Source organism: Piliocolobus tephrosceles, chromosome 13 (genome assembly GCF_002776525.5).
Source record: "Piliocolobus tephrosceles isolate RC106 chromosome 13, ASM277652v3, whole genome shotgun sequence".
NCBI classification, from domain to species: Eukaryota; Metazoa; Chordata; class Mammalia; order Primates; family Cercopithecidae; genus Piliocolobus; species Piliocolobus tephrosceles.
This window is the reverse complement of record NC_045446.1, coordinates 6,744,520-6,765,424: the sequence shown is the minus strand read 5'-3', so window position 1 is coordinate 6,765,424 and position 20,905 is coordinate 6,744,520. Positions and strand designations below refer to the sequence as shown.

General features: G+C 56.6%; 2 protein-coding genes across 4 annotated transcripts in view; one reads left to right on the top strand and one right to left on the bottom strand.

The window, feature by feature from the left end:
• RAD9A (RAD9 checkpoint clamp component A) overlaps positions 1 to 20,905 on the top strand; it is an 81,092-nt gene that overhangs the window by 37,070 nt on the left and 23,117 nt on the right. The gene's annotated exons all lie outside the window — the stretch shown is intronic.
• On the bottom strand, positions 8,971 to 18,525 carry CLCF1 (cardiotrophin like cytokine factor 1). 3 transcript variants are annotated; one of them, XM_023186146.2, is made up of 3 exons: positions 18,303 to 18,525; positions 12,259 to 12,425; positions 8,971 to 10,420 (listed from the first exon to the last, which is right to left on the bottom strand). In XM_023186146.2, the coding sequence occupies exons 1-3, from the start codon at positions 18,316 to 18,318 to the stop codon at positions 9,926 to 9,928; spliced, it is 678 nt and encodes a 225-aa protein (XP_023041914.1). In that variant the 5' UTR covers positions 18,319 to 18,525; the 3' UTR covers positions 8,971 to 9,925. The 3 variants fall into 3 exon arrangements, with proteins under 3 accessions (XP_023041914.1, XP_023041913.1, XP_023041912.1); XM_023186145.2 differs by lacking the exon at positions 18,303 to 18,525 and adding an exon at positions 17,635 to 18,296; XM_023186144.2 differs by lacking the exon at positions 18,303 to 18,525 and having other exon boundaries at positions 12,259 to 17,626.

Genomic DNA, 20,905 nt, shown 5'->3' with positions numbered 1-20,905 from the left:
ACTGGGAGGGTGGGGCACAGACTCCTGGGCTGCCGCCTGCTCAGAAGCCTCTGCCTCCTCCTTTCGCTGCTCTGGGGTCTGGGTGCTCTGCACTGGAAGAGGGCTAGGCCACTGGTACTTGTGGGCACAGGGGAGGAAGCTGCTCTGGAGAGCAGACCACCAAAGGGGAGGTGTAGGAGCAGGCCATGTCTTCAGGGTCCGCGTCCTGCCTGACTCCCCATCGGCGTCCTGGAGGCGGGCTGGTGGAGGAGGGAGCTTGTCAGGGCACTGCATGGAGCTGGAGGGCCCTTTCTGCTGTATTGTTTGGGCTGGGCCTACTCTAATCCCCCCATCTGCCTTGTGGACTAAGTGGGGCCCACATTCAGGGAGACAGTGTCCTTGCGGAGTTGGGGATGGAAGCAGGGAGGCCCTCTATACCAAGGCTGGGAAGGGCCTAGGTGCTGAGTCCAGTCAGGTGCTGAGTATGCTAGGTAAGGATGGCATATAGGCTCTGGGGGATTGACTACCCCCTCCCCAGAGGGCCTCAGCAAGGGTTCCTGGGCTGTTTCTAGAGGTGTATGGCACCCACCTCCTGAGTCCAAGCCCTGAGGGAGTAGGGAGCCATGGGTGGGGCAGACCCCTCCTCATTCCCAAGTCCCTCCTACCCCTGAAAGCTGATAGCCGTGGGGCCCTGCCACCGCCCAGGGAGCGTGAAATGGGGTGTGCTGCTGGGCAGCCACAGCAGCTCCTACCACCGCCTGGGACTACTGCCTTTTCTCCTTGGGCAGCCTCTGGCATCCTGAGCTGCTCTGTAGATGTTGGCTGGGCTGTCCCCACCAGCTTCCCCAGCTTTGCCTGGCTCAGGCACCCACCCAGCCTGGAAGATGTCTCCCTCAGGCTTCAGCTACCCCCAGACCCAAGAAAAAGATTCAGAGTGGTCAGCTCAAGTGCAGGCACCCTAGGCCTGGCTTTCTGGCTTGGAGTTGAGGGAACTCTCTGCAAGCAGCATTGCTGTTCTCTCTTAAATGGCAGTGGGGTTGGGCCCCCAGGGAAGAGTTGGAACCTAGGGATTTTGGAACCATCCCTGTCCAACTGGCATTGCCTGACTCAGCACCTGGATTCCTAAGGTGCACTGCTGACTAGGCTGGACCTTGGCCTTCCCATCCTCAGGTCTTTTTCCTTCTTTGCTCTCCAACCCTATCCACCTTCTGTACCTTCTTGCCTAGAATCCCTTCCCCTACTCAGGCAGCATCCTGGCCTCATTCCCTAAACTGCTGTCCTGGAGCCTGTTCAGGCTTCGGGCTGGATGGCCAGGCCAGAGGTCTGGGTTGGGTGCTGAGTTCTCTCTCCCTGGGGGAATGTCCTGAGACCCTTATGTCAGCCCCGACACCCAGAGGCTGGTGATGAGACTAGTAGGAGTGACCTTTGCACCTCAGCCTGGTAATAATACCCAACACCCTTGCTTCAGGCCAAGTCCAGAGTCCTGGGGGTCCAGGAGAGAAAAGAACTGAAAAAGGAACCCAGCACCTTCCCAGGGGCTGAGGCCCACCGCTGACTGCACTCAAGGGAAGAAGGATTAGGTCTGGCGTAGCTCAGACAATGTGGCAGGATGGGGCCTCAGCACTGTGCCGTGCCTGCATTCCCTTCCGCCTCCTCACCATGAGGTTTGTGGGGAGAGCAAGGTAGAGCTGGGAAGGTGGAGGCAGGTGGAGAGGGGGGAGCAGCTGCCTGGGGCCCAGTGGGCTGTGGGGTGGATCCAGCTCTTCTTCCCTCTCGCCAGTACCCTCCTTCCTCGGGCCCTTGGGCTCTGCCACCTACCCTGAGCTGGAAGTCAGTCCCACTCAGGAGATTCTGGGCAGCCAGAATACCCGTGGCCCCGCCCCCAACATACTCACACCCCCCCCCCCCCCCCCCCGTGGGCCCCATTCCTCACCCTGTGGGCTAGAATTCTTTCAGGCAGTCATTCCTGGCCCCTCACTGCCCTCCCAGACACTCCCTCTTTTCCTGGTCCAGGTTCTCTGGCCTAGTGTGCTTCCATGGCAGCAGCTAGAGGGCAGAGGAAGGAGTCTCTGGGTTTTTCTGCCACTGCTGTCTTCTGTCCTGCTCCTACCACCCTCCACACATCCTTCTGTAGTCACCTCTTTCACTTTGGCCATCCAGGCTCTGGAGCAGTTCCGGGAAGACTTGAAAAGGGGCCTTCTGGCCATTCCTCACCTTGGCCACCAGGTGTCAGACTTTGCCCAGCTGGGTGGGAGTAAGGTTCTAGTTAACCATTTCCACCCCATCAGCCTGGCCTCAGAGAGAGATCTGGGCAAGTTGGGGAGGAGCCTAGAGGTGACTGCTGAACTGGCAAGGCTGAGGCACCCTGAAGGTTGAGACTGGAAGAAGGACTGGAACTCGGGCCCTACAGCTTTCCCCCAGATCGGCCTCACTGCCACTGCCCCCACACCACCCCACTGACAAGGGCTTTGTCCCCTGCTGGGAAGTTCAGGAACGAGGCTGAGTCAGGGAGCTTGAGAATTGAGGGAACAAAGGCAGGGACAGTTGTAGCTTCACAGCAGAGGGGAAGCTGAGAGGGAGCTGCCCACTGGAGTGCCCAGCCAGGACTGAGTCACTAGTCCTTGCCCTCTAGGTTAAGGGGAACAGAGGGCCTCCCTTTGCCCTTCCCCATTTGGGGTGGCTGTGGCAAGTGAGAGTGTGTGTGTGCATGTGTGTGTAAGCTCAGTGCTTGAATGAGTCTCTCATATCATGAGGCAGCCTGTAAGTCTTGGATGGTGGGTCAATCTTTGCAAAAGTAGAAAACTGGCAAGGTCTGAGTATTTTGCCATCTCTCATGAGAGCTTCCTCTAGCCCCACTTCCCCCAGAGGTTGCCCCTGCCCCAAGTGATAGTTCTCCATTTTATGCTCATTCTTTCAAACATAGGTGTATTTCCAAGCACCCAAGATGATGACGAGATTTCTAATCCTTACATGCTATCTGGAGATGACGGAGAGGAGGGTCTTCTCTCGCCCACTCCCCCATCCTTGTGGGGACATAAGGACTACTAGAGATAACATACCCTCCACCCCTTGACATTTCAAGGTCTTAGAGTCTCATGTTAGCCTCTGGATACGTGGACCTCTGACTCTAAGGCCATACTTTTGAGGTAGAACCTCGATAACCAACAAAACTCATCAAATCTCCTGAAGCAGTTCTGGATGGAAAACCAATGACTCACTCACAGAAAATGCTAATGCCCTATGATCTACCAGGTGCTCCCTGTGCCATGGTGCTGGCGTTTTCACAAGATGCCTGTGGGACACAGTGCCAAAACACGAAGGAACAGCTCACATCCCCTGTCACCATCATTAGGGGCTGTTTGAGAGAGTTCAAGAACTCACACTCTGAAGTGCCCTCTCTGATGGTGCTCTCATCCCCCTCTCCCTCCACCACCAAGGGAGCCTTCTGCATCCTCAGCATTTGGGAACCCCAGCGCTGCTCATTCAGGATTCTTCTCCTGGCCTATTCCCCTCCTCTGTTTCCCTCCACTGACCACTCTGCTCACACTGCCTGGCTCCGGCTCCCAGCCAATTCCAGTAGTTTCCCGCAGCCTAGAATCCCCCTTGATTCTCTGCCGTTCCTGCCTTGCCAATCCTCAGCCTTGGAAAATGCCCTCTTCTCCAGTCTGTCCCTCCCTCTGAAATGCTAAGGAATGTCACCGCCCATGGTGGCAGGTCCACGGCAAAGGTGCCTGCTGATATCACCGGGTTCTATTTGGCTGCCCAGATACCCTTTGGCTCTCCTCTGGTTGTCTTCTTACTCCATTTGCCAAACTTCCCCATTTTTCTCCACCCGCCCCCTACTCACTCAGCAATAACATGTTTAGATCACTTCTATTTAACAACAACAACAACAAAACAAACAAAAGCCTTCTGTGATCTTGCTAACCTTTCTAGATGTTTTTGTTTGTTTGTTTTTGAGATGAAGTCTCGCTCTTGTCGCCCAGGCTGGAGTGCAGTGGTGGGATCTTGGCTCACTGCAGCCAGCTCCTCTGGGGCATCTGAGACTATTGATCAGCTCTTTCCTTCACCCAGGCTGGAGTGCAGTGGTGTGATCACAGCTCATTGCAGCCTCGACCTCCCAGGCTTAAGCGATCCTCCTGCCTCAGCCTCCCTTGTAGCTGGGACCACAGGGCACCACCATGCCTGGCTAATTTTGTTTTGTTTTGTTTTTTGTTTGTTTGGGCTTTTTTGAGATGGAGTCTCGCTCTGTCAGCAGGCTGGAGTGCAGTGGTGCAATTTCGGCTCACTGCAACCTCCGCCTCCTGGGTTTAAGCGGCGATTCTCCTGCCTCACCTCCCTAGTAGCTGGGACTACAGGCGTGCGCCACCACATCCAACTGATTTTTGTAGTTTTAGTAGAGATGGGGTTTCACCATGTTGGCCAGAATGGTCTCAATCTCCTGACCTCATGATCCGCCCACCTCGGCCTCCCAAAGTGCTGGAATTACAGGCCTGAGCCACCGCACCTGGCCAATTTTTGTGTTTTTTATAGAGACAGGGTTTCGCCATTTTGACCAGGCTGGTCTTGAACTCCTGGGCTCAAGCGAGCCTCCTGCCTCACCTTCCCAAAGTGCTGGGATTATAGGTGTGAGCCACTGTGCCTGGCCTTTTCTGTCAATTTCCAGAACACTATTGTCTTGACACACTTTTTAAATTCTCTAATACAGCAACCATACTAACTGATGTCTTGACACTCTTTAAATCAGTTTAAGTCAAATTATCAAGGTTTGGCTGGGTGCAGGGGCTCACACCTATAATCCCAGCACTTTGGGAGGCCGAGGCAGGCAGATCACTTGAGATCAGGAGTTCAAGACCATCCTGGACAACATGGTGAAACCCCATCTCTACGAAAAAAAAATCCAAAAAAAGAAAAGTCGGATGTGGCGGTGCATGTCTGTAATTCCAGCTACTCAGGAGGCTGAGGTGGGAGGATTGCTGGAACTGGGAAGCGGAGGTTGCAGTGAGCCAAGACCACACCATTGCACTCCAGCCTGGAGACAGAGCGGGACTCTGTCTCAAAAAAAAGAAAAAAAAATTATCAAGGTTTTACTGTGCCAGGCATTACACCAAAATGCTGTAGGGCTGGGCACAGTGGCTCACACCTGTAATCCAAGCACTTTGGGAGCGCACAGTGGGCAGATCAGATTGAGATCAGGAGTTCAAGACCAGCATGGCCAATGTGGTGAAACCCCGTCTCTACTAAAAATACAAAAATTAGCCAGGCATGGTGGTGGACGCCTGTAATCCCAGCTACTTGATTGGCTGAGGCAGAGGAGTTTCTTGAACTTGGGAGGCGGAGATTGCAGTAAGCTGAGATCGTGCCACTGCACTCCAGCCTCGGTGACAGAACGAGACTCCGTCTCAAAAGAAAAAAACAACAAAACACTAAAATGCCGTAGTGATGCAAAGATGAATAAATCATGGGCCTTACCCTCAAGATGTTATTTGTCTTTTTTTTTTCAAAAAAGACAAATACGCCGGGCACAGTGGCTTACGCCTGTAATCCCAGAACTTTGGGAGGCCGAGGCGGGCAGATCACGAGATCAGGAGATCGAGACCACCCTGGCTAACATGGTGAAACCCTGTCTATACAAAAAATTATCCAGGCACGATGGCGGGCACCTGTAGTCCTAGCTACTCGGGAGGCTGAGGCAGGAGAATGGCGTGAACCCGGAAGGCAGAGCTTGCAGTGAGCCGAAATCGCGCCACTGCACTCCAGCCTGGGTGACAGAGTGAGCCTCCATCTCAAAAAAAAAACAACAACAAAAAAGAAAAAGACAAATACACTTAACTCTTTTTTTTTTTTTTTTTTTTTTTAGACAAGGGTTTTTACTTTTTTTCCCCAGGCTGGGGTGCAATGGCATGATCTTGGCTTACTGCAACCTCTGCCTCCCAGGTTCAAGTGATTCTCCTGACTCAGTCTCCCTAGTAGCTGGGATTATAGGCATTGTACCATCTCGCCTAGCTAATTTTGTATTTTTAGTAGAGACGGGGTTTCTCCATATTGGTCAGACTGGTCTCGAACTCCCAATCTCAGGTGATCAGCCCGCCTTGGCCTCCCAAAGTGCTAGGATTACAGACATGAGCCACCACACCCGGCCACACTTAACTAACTCTTATTCTGCCCCATCTCCATCTGTCTGAATTCTGCCCATCCTCCAAGAATGGTGTCAAATCCCACTGCATGCCTTTATGGAAAAGGTAACTATTGAGCACTTGCTGTGTGCTCTGCACTGGAAATACAGCTGTGGAAGTCAGCAAGAACTTCAGATGCCGTTTTCTCCCCTAATAGGTCTCACAGCCTAGAGGGCCTTCACCTAACTAGATGCAGTCTGTCTTTCGTAGTCTTCTGTAGTATTTTGCCTGGATCTTTCTGCATTTAATCGAATTCTGCCTTATATTCTACCATTTGCAGGGAAGGGTTTCTATTCCTTTTTCTAGATTGTTTTGTCCAACACACTCATTGAGCACCTTCTTTAGGATGGAGTCTAAGCTGGGTGCTGGTATAGTGAGAAGAAGAAGACTCAAAAGCTGCCCCCAAGAAACTCAACAGGATAGCACTGTGTAAGCTCTCTGATGATAGGACCTCCTCCTTACTTACCTCTGTATTCCTTATAGCCCCTACTTAATGCTTTGCATATCACAGGCCATGGCTTATTTTGACTATGTATGGAGACAGTCCTGATACCCTCTCCTTTCTATCTTGTTATACAGGGGGCAGGGCCTGCAGGTGCCCCTGGCCATGCCTGGGCAGATGTCTCGACCTGAGGAGTCTGGACCCCTCAGGGTGGGGCATGTTCCCTCTAACTTGGGCCAGATGACTCAGGGACATTCAGCAGAGCTGGCTTGCCTCACCCACAAGCAAGTCAGTAGCTCTTGCACCTACATTCTGACCTCTCTCTTTTCTAGTGGTTCTTGCACTTGCCGGCAGCTCTGTGTCTGCATTGCACGATATGCATGTGGCCCTTATTATTTCAGGTACATTGGCCTTTCTTCCCAGGTAGATTATAAGCTCTGTAAGGGCAGGAGCCAAATTAGGTTTTAGGCTTCTTTTGGCTTTCCTACACCAGTTAGCACAGTGACAGGCAGGTAATTAGGTCTTTAAAATATTTGTCAACTGATTGACATTGCCATCATTTCTTACTTTCTTCACTTAAGGTATTGTCTCCAGGAGGCCCTTATAAAATACTCATGTAGGAGGTGAGGACGATCTGGCTGTGACATTTGTCACCCCATTGATCACCAGGGTTGATTCGGCTGATCTGGCTGGCTAGGCGGGTGTCCCCTTCCTCCCTCACCGCTCTATGTGCGTCCCTCCTGAAGCTGTGCGCTCGATCGAAGAGGACAACCATCCCTGATAGAGGAGGATCAGTCTTTAGTCAAGGGTATACGAGTAGCCTCACTCCCCTGCTAGAACCTCCAAAGGAGCTCTCAAGGTTCATAAAATATCCATGTATTACGTGGGAGCTGTTCATCCATTGACTTACCCAGTGGTTCCCAACTAAAGTGTCATGACATGCTGCTAGAGCCTAAGTAATCTGTAATGACTACAGCTGCTGCTGCTACAGCCAAGCATCTGCCCTTTGTTGTTCCTGTTATCCTTTCCAGCAATCTTAGAAGGGCGTTTAATTATCCCCACTTTACTGACGGGGAAACTGGTCACTCATAGGTTATGAGTCTGAGGTTTGAGCTTAGTGCATCCTTTGAATAGCACCTATCCCATTCTCTCACAATCTGAGTTTTTCTTTTCTGGAATATGCTGTCTTACATTGGAGAGAAAGGAGTAGAGTTACAGCTAAGGACTGTGACTTGGTCACAGTCTGTTTCCCTCCTGAAGAGAGGAAGGGTGTTGAAGTGAGGGTCACTGCTCCTGAAGCCCCAGTGGACAGAGACAGGCAGGAGTCCTGGGGAAGCTGGGGAGTGAAGCCCAGGGGCTGACTGCTCAGGGTAGAGCACCAGAGGGGCAGATGAATAGCTTTGCTCATCACAAGGAGGCTGGGCCAGAGGGCAGAAATAGAAATTCAAGGTGGGAAGACAGACCTTTGATACCATTAATGCAATCCAGGAAGGTGAGGCTGGCCGGGCGAGTGGCTCACGCCTGTAATCCCAGCACTTTGGGAGGCTGAGGCAGGTGGATCGCCTAAGGTCAAGGATTTGAGACCAGCATGGCCAACATGGTGAAACCCCGTCTCTACTAAAAAAAAAAAAGAAAGAAAAAAAAAAGCCTGGCGTGGTGGCGCACCCCTGTAATCCCAGCAACTCGAGAGGCTGAAGCACAAGAATCACTTGAACCCAGAAGGCGGAGGTTGCAGTGAGCCAAGATCATGCCACTGCACTCCAGCCTGGACAACAGAGTGAGACTCTCTCAAAGAAAAACTGAGGCTGGGCGCGGTGGCTTACGCCTGTAATCCCAGCACTTTGGGAGGCCGAGGCGGGCGGATCACGAGGTCAGGAGATCGAGACCATCCTGGCTAACATGGTGAAACTCTGTCTCTACTAAAAATACAAAAACTTAGCCGGGCGTGGTGGCAGGCGCCTGTAGTCCCAGCTACTCGGGAGGCTGAGGCAGGAGAATGGCATGAACCTGGGAGGCGGAGCTTGTAGTGAGCAGAGATCGCGCCACTGCACTCCAGCCTGGGCGACAGAGTGAGACTCCGTCTCAAAAAAAAAAAAAAAAAACGAATCCCAGAAAGGTGAGAAAGACTGAGCAAAGGCTGGGTGAGGGAAACCTGGATTAGACAGAAGCTGTGTGGGAGGACTCAGGGATCAAGGGGTTGGTGGTGGGCGCAGGAGTGGACAAGTCTGAGGTGCACCCATCACCCCAGTGCGGGGAGGCAGAGCGCCTCTTCCCAGAGCTCTGTGCAGCTTCGCCAGAGGGAAGCAGGGAGTGGGAGCCGGGGCGGCAAAGAGTCTGATGAGCACCAGGAGGGGTGAGGCCGGGCAAAGAGACTAAGTTCTGGGGCAAGCATTTTATTTGTTAATACAAGAATAGAAATTCTGCAATAAATATCATCTAATAAATAACATCTCCAAATAAATAAATATTAATACAACACACTTAAGAGTCATGAGTGGGTGGGGCTGGGGGGCAGGGCCTGGGGGGAGCTGCCACCCCACACCCCAAAATGCTACTGCAATGTAAACTTTCAGGAAATCCTGTGGTGTGGCTATGGTTGCCCTCCCCAGCCTGGGCAACCCACAGATACCCTGGGAAAGGGGGCAGAGAGGAGGCACTGTAATGCTGGAAGACAATTCGGGGCAAGGTCCTGATGCTCAGCTTGGCTTTTGTTTGCCACTCTGTGCTTTGGAGACTCCTGGGTCTGTTGTGGTCTGTCCCTGTCCCTCTGCTTTCAGTATTTTCTCTTCTGGTTTATAGGGAACCTCCATGCAGACCCCACCCCTGCACTGTTAATCTTATCTCTTTTTGTGTAGAATTGCCACCATGTTTGTTTCCTGAATTGGATGTATAGAGTGATTTGGGGGTAAGGGAGCAACACCCATCCAAGGAGAGTGGGGCAGCCAAAGGGCTTCACCCCAGAAAGGCATGTGTGGTGGTGGCCCCTCAACTCCTGCCTTCCAGGTGTGCCACCTGAGGGGCTGGGTGGGCATTGGCCGAGTGGTAGGCAAGAAGCAGGAGGCCATGACAGCCTCTGCACGAACTTGAAACACTTCAGACTCCCTGGAGCATGACTTCCTGTAGAAACAGGACAGGACAGGGCCTATTGCACCTCCTCCCCAGCTCAGACCTTTGGGAGGTGGGGAGGAGACAAGGCTGATCGCATCACACGCCCAGCCGGTCCAGGAGAGGGCCAGAAGCTCACAGGTGTTGGCATACAGGGCTGGCTCTCCCAAAGTGGGTGCAGGGTTTGAAGGGGGAGCGAAGAGGAGGTGGCAAAGGTCAGAAGTCAGAAGCCGTGAGCCCCCAGGTGCAGGGTGACTGCAGCTGCTGGAGGCTGCATCTTCTTCTTGAGCCGGTTGAAGTCCTTAGCCGAGCGCCACAGCCAGGTCTGCAGCTCCTTCAGCAGCCAGAAGTCATCCATCTTCTGGAGGAAGTCACTGTGGGCAGGGCCAGGAGTCCATGTGGGTTCAGTCCCAGGCAGCGGCTGGGGCAGTGGGTAGCCCAGAGCTGCCATGACGCCTGCAATGCTGCCCAGCAGGCCCTGGAGGCTGGTGCAGAAGTGGGCCAGGCTGCGGCGCAGCTCCGCAGTGGCAGCCTGACGGTTGAGGCCACGCAAGTAACACAGAAGGTGGCTGTAGGCCTCGTAGTTCTGGGTCAGCCGCAGTTTGTCATTGAGGCTTCGCCACACCTCCAAGTCAACAGTGGCCCTGGGCAGAGTCTCTGCCCCCAGGCGGGGAGGGTTGAAGTCAGGCTCGTTGAAAGGAGGGCCCAGGTAGTTCAGCTGTGAAAAGGAGAGGGTGATGGGGAAGGAGGAGGGCAGAGCAGCTGGCTCACCACCGAGGAGATACCTGCTCCCAAAGTTTCTATTTTTTGTGTCCCCTGACACTGGCCCTGTCTCCATGCTAGGCTTCTCTATTCAAGGCCTCCCTGAGTTTCTCCAATAAGGATATCATTTGTATGCAGATGACAGCTGAAGCAGTGGCGGTGATGAGCTCTCCAATGGAGAGGCGTAGAAAGAGGAGGAGGAGACGCAGGAGCCGCTCAGGAAGGACGTGCTGATTGGCGTGGTAGGCAAACCTTGGGAGAGTGCCCGCTGTGGGGGCAGGACAGAGAGGAAGAGGAGCCTGGAGGAACCAGGGGGCGAGGCTGGAGAGGTAGAAGGTGGCCCAGGGGAGTGCAGAGGCCAAGGAAGAGGAGTTCGAGAAGGCAGCAGTGCTCAGCAGTGTGGCTGCAAAACAGACAGCAAGGAGAATGAGCCTTCAAAACACTGTCGGGCTTGGCAAGGAGGTGCCTGACGACCTTGGAGAGAACCACTGCTGGGGCCTGGAAGCCAGATTGCAGGGGGTTAAGAAGTGAGTGGGTGGAGAGGAAGTGGAGGCAGAGGGTGTAGACCACTCCTTCGAGAAATTTGGCAGGGAAAGCCAGGAGAGAAAAAGGGTCGGGAACTAGAGGGGGCAGTGGAATGAAGCAAAGGTTTTCTGCACAAGGAACAAGAGAGAGATGAGAGGAGCCCATTGGCACCAGAGTCCCATTTGCCGCTGACACACCCGGGCCCACCAGCTGAGGGGCTGGGGAGAGACGGGTACTCACTAACACTCCGAAGGAAGGGTTCAGTTGAAAGGATCTAGGCTGCAGAAGGAAGAAATGGAGGCAGTCTCATGAGTAGGACAGGAGGAAGGCTATGGAAGACAGCATGGTATAGGGAAGAAGGCAGAGCCCTTGCCAACCCTCTGGGGAGCGGCTGGGGCCCAGGGAAAGGGATGAGGGAGATGTGTAACTGGGAAAGAAGGGAGAAGCAAGGGGAGAGGCCTGGGATAGGCAAGGGCCCAGGGGGAGGTTCACACGCTGACAAGCACAGAGACAAACTAATTTCCTCGGTGTATCCTGGGGCTGGAGCCAGCTCCCCCGCCACCCTCCTCCCTTTTCTTTCCCTGGCTCCAGAGTAGAGTCTGGGATGTGGAAGAGGAACACGGGAAGAGGGGGCTGGTTCCCCATGGTCCTCGGCTCCTCCGACCCTCCTTCCTTCTCTCCTGGGCTCTCTGAACACCTCTGGACCACCCCCAAATCCTTATAGCATCACCTCCATCCACACCCTAAACGCCCTGCCACTACTGCCTGGGTTCCCTACAGTCCCCTTCCCCCATGACCCCCGTAGGAGGCCCAGCTAGGATGGGAGAGGCAGACGGAAGGGAGGCCCCTGGGTCCAGAGCAGCAGGGCCCCAGGTCTGGGGGTAGAGGCGAGCTGGAACGCAGGCATGGGAGGTGGGGCCCCTCCATCCCCACCCAACCCCGCCCGCGCAAGAGACACCACAACACGGTGTAAACAGAGGAGACTTCCCCAGCCCCCGGGGGAGGCGGGCGGCTGGGCTGGCAGCCAGTGGGGCAATGGGCCAAGGCGGGTGCGAGGCCTGCCCACATGCCTAGTCCTGGGGCGAGGGATGGGGAGGTGGGGGGGCCACCTAAGAGGGAAGGGCAGTAGATAAGCCAGACAGGGGGACTGGTGGGAGCCAAAGAGCCCCTCCTCACCCCATCATTTACCAGGACCCTCCACGGTTAGGACTGTCTTCCCCCAACTCCTCACTCCTCCCCAACTCCCAGACTCCTACTCTGGATACTCACATAGGTCCCAGCCAAGCTGCGGAGTTGGTGCTCCAGGTAGCGGGTGAGGTCATAAGTTTTCTGGATGGAGGGGCCAGGCCCTGGGTCCCCTGTGCGATTGAGAGCTGGCACTGCAGGGAGGTGCCAGAGCACCGTGCACAGGCACGCTAACATCCCCCACGAGTCCCCTGTGGGCAGGATGGACGAGAAGCATGAGTGCGGCCCAGGCCCACACGGGGAAGCGTCTGGCAGCCCCTCAGGTGTCTGTCCCCACCTTGGGCTGGAAGGTGGGTGAGGGTGGGACACCAGATGGGAGGCAGAGGGGATGGAGGAGGGAAAACACTCCTGGCGAGAGGGGAGAGAAAGAGAGGCGTGTGTGTGTGTGAGGATGAGGACTTGGCACGCATAAGTGTCTATCAGTAGATACTTGAGAGTGTATCTGTGTGTCAGCTGAGAGAGTCTTTGGCATGTGTGCCACTGTGTGTGTGCCAACATATATGTGTGTGTGCATGGAGGGATGGGGCCAGGCCTAGGGACTGCAGGTCGACCTGCCTGTGTTCCAGTTGTACTATAGCTTCCTGCCAGTCTCCTAGTCCCACTGCAGCTTGAGGGGAGTCAGAGGGTGGGAGACAGCACATGTCAGAGCTGGCAGGCCGAGCAGTCAGCCCCAAGGGAGGAAGCAGGAGAGAGGCGGCCGCCAAGAACACAGTCGTCCATAGGAGGCAAGGTATAGGGTTAGACCACCAGGGTCGGGCTGCCTTATGGGGCTAGTTTTGGGTATATTCTAGGATGTGATTCCTGAATGCAGGAAGCGTAGGGTGGGGTTAGACTGAAGATTTAGTGCTCACTCTCAGGGAATGGTGGCAGTGTGGAGGTTCATGCCATTCTTGGTGTTAGGTGGGGAAAAGTTGGACTTCAATGAGGCCTTTCCATCAGCCTGCGAGGGTAGGGACAGGAAGGGAGAGAGGTGCATTTGATGAGTCGGGCTTGTTGGCTGATGGCACTGCAGAGTTTGAACATCCCAGGATACCAGGAGTCCAGAGGCCAGGGTTGGGTGCTGTAAGGAGGGACATGGGCAGTGGGGAAATATGCTTTTCTGGGATTTTAAGTGAGGACCAAGGTGAGGATTGAGTGGACACTTTTGACTGGCAAAGGCAGTTAGGGTTTGGCTAGGATAGATATAATTGGCATTGGGCTAGGTTAGATTTAAGGACTGGGTTACTTTAAAAGTTTCAGATTAGTTTAGACTTGGGATTTGGTTCATTTAGTGTGGTTGAGGTTTCAGTCCAGCAGGGGATGTGGTGAGGTCTGGGCAGGCAGAAGGTGAGCTGGAGGGCTGTGACTTGGTCGGTTTAGATACCAGATGGGGCACTGCTTATGTCATGAAGAGCAGGGCTAGTTTGGGTTTTCAGCTTGAATAGGTGTGAGGTCACGAGTGGTTTCTTTCCTTTATTTTTTTTTCCTTTTTTTTTTTTTTTGCTGCCACCTTCCCACCGCTCCTATAGTTCATATTTTATACTCTCAGATTTTTCTATAATGACATAGGTTGCTTTGATAGGTAGAAATAACTTAGATGGATATAACACTTTGCCCATGGTTAGGATGGGATTTGAAGAAAGAATGAAGACTAGGTTAGGTTTAATCACAGCGCTGGGGCAGAGTTTTGGAGAGGGCTACTAACTAGGAAGGATGCAAGACTCCATTTGTATAAAACATCTCTTATGGAGGACAGGGGTCAGTGAGGACTTCGGCAGTGGCCCCCGGTCAGTATGGACTCTTTCAGATGTGTGGCTGGCCAGCTTTACTGAGGGAGCATGGGGGTGGGGTACCACCAGTCACAGGGTCTTGGTTTGAGGCAAGTGTGAGTGTGTGTACACGCGTTTATTTTAGGACAGAGAGTAGGGTCAGGCACTCAACTGCTCCCTAGGGAGACTGGCTCCCCCTTTCCTGTGCCCTCTGAGCCTGTGGCTTCCTCCTGGATGCTGCGTTCCTCACTCTTCCTTTCTACCCCTGGCTCTTGCCTAACTCAGTTCCTTTCTCCTCCCTGTTCCTCACATTCCAACACAACTCCAAGCCTGGGGATCTGGCAGTCACCTCTAGGATCCTATGGGCACAGAGTAGAATTAGTTTTGGAGATTGGAGACCTGCTGAATTGGGCAGCGGCCCTCCCAGCCTTGAGGTTGCTTTCAGCATCGAGTCTGGCTTCATTCAAAGTTAGTGGCAAGGCTGAGGGTCCCAACTGAAGCAGGAGCTGGGAACTAGGCATCCCTCTTTACCCAAGTGTTGACTGGAGTTCTAGGTTCTGCCTATGTCACGGCCAAGAGGTATAGTCAGGAACCCAGATCGGGACTTATCCCTCTCCCATTCTGAGCCCCATGGGACATCCCTAGGGGAGATCAGCTCCCTACACAGGGACAGCAGGGGGAGAAGCCTTTGGATAGACAAGAACTAAGTCATCTGGGCAGAAAAAACGGCTCATGAAATTAACCAGACGAGGCCGGTGTTTCCAGGAATATTTCAGTTCTGAGGTAACTGTGTCGTTGCAGGCTGGGGGTGGGGGGGCAGGGGAGAACAGAAGGATCCGACGGCCCACAGAGAGAACTGGAAAGAGGGAAGGGCTCTCAGGAATCCAGAGGGAGAAGAGGTTAGGAGAGGAGAAAGGGGGGTAGAAGGACAGGGCTCTGCCCCTGCTATGACAGCTTTTACTCTGGGCAAGCCATGCCCATGCCCGTGTCTCAGGCAGCAGGAGGAAAGCAGTGTGGGGTGAACACTTGTGGTGTAGTTGTGAGCTCGGGAACCTAGCACAGCTCGCTTGCCTCCTGAGGAGAGTGCATGGTGGGCTTCCTGGAGCCCTCATCCATCCTCCCTTAGGCTCATGGTGTGCAGGTGGACCCCGACCACTGGGGCTGTGTCCTGGGTCCCCCTCTCCCTCTCCCCACCAATCCTGGCCCCCAGCCCGGCCCCGGCCTCAGCTCTGCCTCTGGCTGCTGCCCACTGATTGTTTACATCCCGTCTTCTCTGTGTGTTTATAAATCTGGCTGAGCACGTGAGGAGCTAATGAGTGCATCTCACGTTTCCTGCAGCAGCCCCCCCCCCCCCCTCCTGGCCCCCCCCCCGCCAGCTCCTAATTCCATCCAGATCCCTGGGCCCTGGGAACCAAGGCCCTCCTCATGAACACACACACACACACACACACACACTTTCTCTCAGCCCAAGGAAGTGACCGGCCACCCAGACAGCTGCACAGGCAGGCGCACCCGTGTGCATGTCTTTAGCCACTTTAGCCAGCTGCCCCTCAGTCCCTGGCCTGGACGCCCCCGGGCTGAGCTTTCCCAGTGAGGGTGAGGGCTCAGCCGTGCAGATGTACCAGGGTGGTTAGGGTGGTAGGACAAGTCAATGGGAGTCTCTGCACCTGGGACTATAAGAGCTAGGCTAACAACTATGAGCCCTAAATGTTGCAGCCAGGGAGGCACTGCAGAGTTCCAGAGGTGGGGCATGGTGGCCTCAGGCTGGACTGAATATGGGAGCCAGGAGGAAAGGCCAGACCAGGACCAGCGCGGTTGGAGGGGTCCGTTGAGGGGAATTGAGGGATGGAGTGGGTTAGGCGGGATAGGTGAGGAGTGGGTGAGGGATGGAGTGGGTGAGGTCCAGGCATTGTGACTGTAGGAAACTGCCCTAAGGGGAGTGTCCTGACCTGCCTTCCCAGGCAAAGGCCCACAGAAACCCATCATCCTTCTACCCTCTGGTCTGCTGCCTTCCCCTCTCTTACTTCTCTCCCTTCTGCCTTTTCCTTGGTTCCCTTTCCCCCAGGCCACTGAGAAGTAGCTTGGTGAGTGGGGACACATGGGCCTGGGAATTGGGAGACCTAGTTTTGCCACCAACCCCTTTGGTGACTGTGGGCTTGCACAGGGAGGTCACACTATGCATGCTCAATTCCTCCCACAGGAAACATGCGGGCTTCATCTCTCCTCTCCTCTCCAGCATTCCCCTTCCTGCCCTTCTCTTCCAGCCTAAATGACAGAAGTCACTGAGGCCCAGGGGAAGAAGCTGAGGGTGGGCCAGCCCCTCTGCCTTTTGAAGTCAGTAACCAAGCAAGCGAGACAAGAGTTGGGCTTTGGCTGGAGCGAGAGGGTTCCTGATTGTGCCGCAAGAGGGCCCTGGGTGTGCTTAGGGAGGCCAGCGGGGAGCCAGGGGGGAGCCCAGCAGCCCACTAAGAGCCAGAGGCAGGGGGAGCAGTGAAGGAGGAGTCCAGGGCAGTGGTGGGTGAGTTGGAAAGGGTGTTATTATCAAGAGGGGTGCGGGAGGGGCTGGGGGAGAGTGCAGAAGCCAGGTGTGCACAAGAGGTGGGACGTGAGGAGGAATGTGAAGTGTCAGCCAGTGGCTGGTGTGCAGGGGTGGCATGCAGAAGTGTGACGGACAAGAGTGTGGGACTGTGAATGAAGGGGACAGGGAGCCATTGCACCCATCAGCAGTGTCACTTCTGGGGCTGCCGGGTGACAACTGCCATCTTTGCTTCCTCCCCTGGTGGAGTGTGTGGCTGCAGGGTAGCGAGGGTGTCCGAGCTGGCTGGAGCGGTCTGATCTGTTAGGGGAATGTGTACTCCCGTCCTGTCCGGTGTGAGGGGCAACATGTGCTCCTGAGCGGTAGCGGAGGTCAGTCGGGGGCAGTGAAAGCACAGAGGTGTCCCTGGATCAGGGTCAGAGAAGGAGGACCCGGCAGAGCAGTGTGCCCAGTGCCCCCCACCCCCAGCCTCTCTCCAGGGCTTAGCCTGCACCTGCCCGTCTCCCCTCCTCTCCTGGCAGCCCCTCACATCTCGAGGGGGGAGGGCCAGGCTGGGAGTTCCTGGGGGAACAGAGGTCCTCTGGGATTGGCGGGGGTCTGTAGGGAGGGCTCCAGGAGCCCTGCGTGGAGTTGTGGAAAGGAAAGCGGGTGGGGAAAGCAAGCATGAGGGGACTCTGGCGAGCCCCGGGGACTCCTTCGAAGGTTTCCTTCGAGGGGCTCGGCCGGAAAGCTGCACGGCGGCGGTCGCCAGCTGGCCTTCCCTCCCGGCGGTGACCTCTCGCTCTGGGACCCCCTCCCGGCGCTGCGCCTTCCCCCTGTGTGGCCCCGGCGCCCCCGGCCCCGCCCCCTCCCGCTCCCGCCCGGTCGCTCCTTCCCAGCGGCGGGGGCGGGGGCGGGGTCCGGGGCACCCGGCTCCGGACTCTGTCCGGCGCTGCCCTTTCCCGCGCGTCAACTCCCCTCCTGCCCGGGCTGAGCGGCTGCTCCCGCCGCTCCCTGGCCGGTGACAGACTTTTTCCTGCCGGGTCCGGCCCGTCTGCGCCCGCCCCCCGCCCAACAATAATCACTCCCAGGCCACGGTGGCCCGGGGGACTCGCGGCCGCCGCCCGCCGCCCCTACCTGCCGCCGGCTCCCCGGCCGTGGGCACCATGGAGGGTTCCGGCCGCGCGGCGCGCAGCTAGGAAGCCGCGAGTCCCGCGGCGCGGCTCGGCCTGTCCGGTCCGGCCCGGCCCGGCCCAGCCAGGCTCGGCGCTGCCCTCCGCCCTCCTCTCCGCCGCCCGCCCTTCCTCCCGCCCGCCCTCCTACCCCTCCCGGCGGGCCGGGGAGGGAGAGCGGCGCGGCCCGAGGTGTCGGCCTCCCCTCGCCTCCCGCCGCCCGGCCTCGGGCTTCCCCGGCCTCCCTCCCTCTTCCTCTCCCAGCCCCTCCTCCCATCCGCAGCCTCGCTCCCCGCCTCGGACTCTCTGGCCCCGACTTGTGCGCGGGGCTCTGGGGCTGGGGCTCCTGGGACCCGCCTCGCTGGGGCTCCAGGTTGCCGCCTCCCCAGGTCTGCTATGGTCCGGGCTCCCCGCTGCTCCCGGCCATCTCCTGGCCCCGCCGTGCGAACTCCAGGAATGCCGCGTCCCCGCCTGGCCCCTCTCGAGGGCGCCCAGCCGTGCCTCCCCCGGCTGGAGCCCAGCTCTGTGGCCCGGCCCCGGCGCGGGGCTCCCGGGGGTCAAGGCAGGACGGGAACCGGATCTCGTGGCTGCTCGGCGGGGCGGGGGCCGGGGCCTCGGCCGCCTGGCTCCTACCTGCTCGGAGGTCCATGGGGCTGGGGCCGGGCCGGCCGGGTGCGGCTCCTCTCCCGGAGGCTGGCGGAGTGGGAGGGCGAGCCGCGGCTCCGGCGAAGCTTTAATAATCCCATCCGCCAGGCCCACTCGCAGGTTTTTTTCGCTCGGTTTCGGGTTCTTTTTTTTTTTTCGGTGTGGGACACTCTGCAAACTTTTTTTTTTTTTTTTTTGCCGGCTGACGTGTAAAGCTGTAACCACAAATTGTAGCGGCCCTCCCCGGGGTGGGGGTAGGAGGGGGGAGGAGGGAAGGGAGGGCTTCTGGGGCTCCCTCTCCCTCCCACAGCACCGAGGGGGGGTGAGGTGAGGCGAGGCTGTGGCGGTACCACCCTGGGCCGCCTGGGGGAGGGGGCGGGGAGGCCATCAGTCCGTCTGAGGACTCCCGGGAGCCGGTGGACAGCGCCGGCTTCGGGTGGGCTTCTCCCCTGGCGTTGGCCTGGGGACACCACCCCCTGCCCCCTGCCCGGTGCGGGGTCCCAGCTCCCACCCTACCTCTGCCTCCTCATCTCTAACCTTCCCTCCTCCTCCCCCTTGAGTAAATGCAATGACACATTCTCCCAAATGCCAGCAAGCTGGCCTGGGAGCAAGTGATGGTGTTTTTCCTGCTGCCCTTTGTCTGGGCTGACCGCCCCCCTTGCCTATTGTCCCGCCGCTTGTCCCATTTCCAAAAGCTAGAGCTAAGCGAGGCGCTGGGGCTGGGGCAGGTGACTAACCAGCTCACAATGCCCCCTGCGGGGGAGGAAGAGGGCACCGCAGGCCCACTGCCCGGCCCAGAGGCGAGAAGAGGCCACTTGGCGGGACTTTTTCCCTCAAGTTCACAAGGTTCTTCATTCTTCCTCCAGTGACCAGGGAGAATGCACATGGGTGGGGGATTTGTAATTCATTAATCAGCACGAGGCACCGGACCAGTTTCAACACCACAGGCTTCTTGGGTGACTCAGCGGGAATGCTCCGATTCAAGGCGATGGACCGCCCGAGCGTCCCCATTTGTGAAATGCTTCCCCATGAAGACGCCTGGCAATCTCCTTCCTTTGGGGTTTCGGGTTGTTGGTTTTCCCGGTGGTGAGGTAGGGGTGGCTTGGCAGTGAGGGCTCCCCCTCCTTCCCGCAGGCCTGGGTTGGGACTTGCTGGGCAGGATACCTGGGGGTATGCCTGGACCCCCCCAGAGGGGGTCCCCTCTTCCCTCTCCAAGGGCTGCCAGGGAGAACACGCTCAGTGAAGGCAGCTCTCACCCAGGGCTGGGGACTGCCCTGCTTCATGATTTTCCTGGGGGACAGTCATGTGGTCCCCAAGACTTGGGTGCCCTATAACCACACCACCAATTAAATCACTGGGTAATAAGTTGCTTGTGTTGTTGTTGTGGTGGGCCAGACCTGGAAGGTGATGCCTCTCCCTGGAGTGGCATCAGAGATTTGTCCCCCACTCCTTCCTGGTGCCCCTGGAAGAAAGGGAGGGCACTCTGCCAGTCCAGCCCCAGTGCCTCCAGCCTGTGGCCTGGGCAGGCGTCGTGATCATGGCCAGTGCTGGGTCCCGGGGCAGCTCTTCCCTTCTCTGTACTGCGAGCACTGAGGTGGGGGGGCGGGGGGGTGGGGAAGAAGTTTGTTTTCAATTACCTCACTGGAGTGGGACAGACTTTGTTGTTGGTTTTTTTTTCCCCTCTCTCTCCTTTCTTCCTTTTTTTTCCTAAACAAGGAGAAAAAGAGCTGGGAAAGGAGAGCTGGCTTGGGGTGGGGGGCAGGGGACTTTGAGGGACCTCAGTAGCAGCACTGATGAAAACTGCCTGGAGGGACCCTTGTGAAAAGTGCTTAGGGCCTCCCTCCGCCCCCCCACCCCCAACCGCTGCACCTCCTCCCTGCCCCCCCAGCCAGGACTCTGGAGTTTCAGTGACATTCCTGGTGGGTGAGCCCAGTGATTTCTTGATGCCCATGCCAAGGTCAAGAAGGCAGATGCCCATGGGTGCATGGCACTGAGGCCAGCCAGGAGGTTCCCCTAGCTGCTACCCTTTCAGAGGGAGGGGGCCAAGAAGGAGGGAGAAGGGGAGCAGCTTTAGCCTCTCCCTCCACCTCGCAGCCGCTCCTTGTGGAGTCTGCACAATGTGGTTTGGATTTGACTGAGCCCCTCAGCACCTTATAAAGCACCTTGCTGAGTCAGGGAGAAAGCAGCCCCAGTGTGGGGGGAGCAGAGGGGAGGGGGTGCTGAAGAAAGAGGCGGGGGCAAGAGAAGAGGGGTGAGACCAGAGAAGGGACGAGACTGGGAAGGAAAGAGGAGACACAAAGAGGCAAATGGGTGGGAGTGGGAGAGCGGAGGAGGGAGCGGGGAGGAAGAGGGGGAAGCCGCGGGGGGGGGAGGGGAAGAGACTGAAGCCGAAGGTGGGAGTGGACAGCACCACCCCCAGCAGACATCCACCTGGGGCAGCCAGAAAGCACTGGTTTGCAGGAACTGAGGGCTGCAGCTCTGAAAGAGGGACCCAGACCAGGTGGGTACAGGGACAACTGACTTTACACACAGCCCCTCAGCCCCCAGCTTGTCTTTGAATCTTTTTTTTTTTTTTTTTTTTTTTTTTTTGG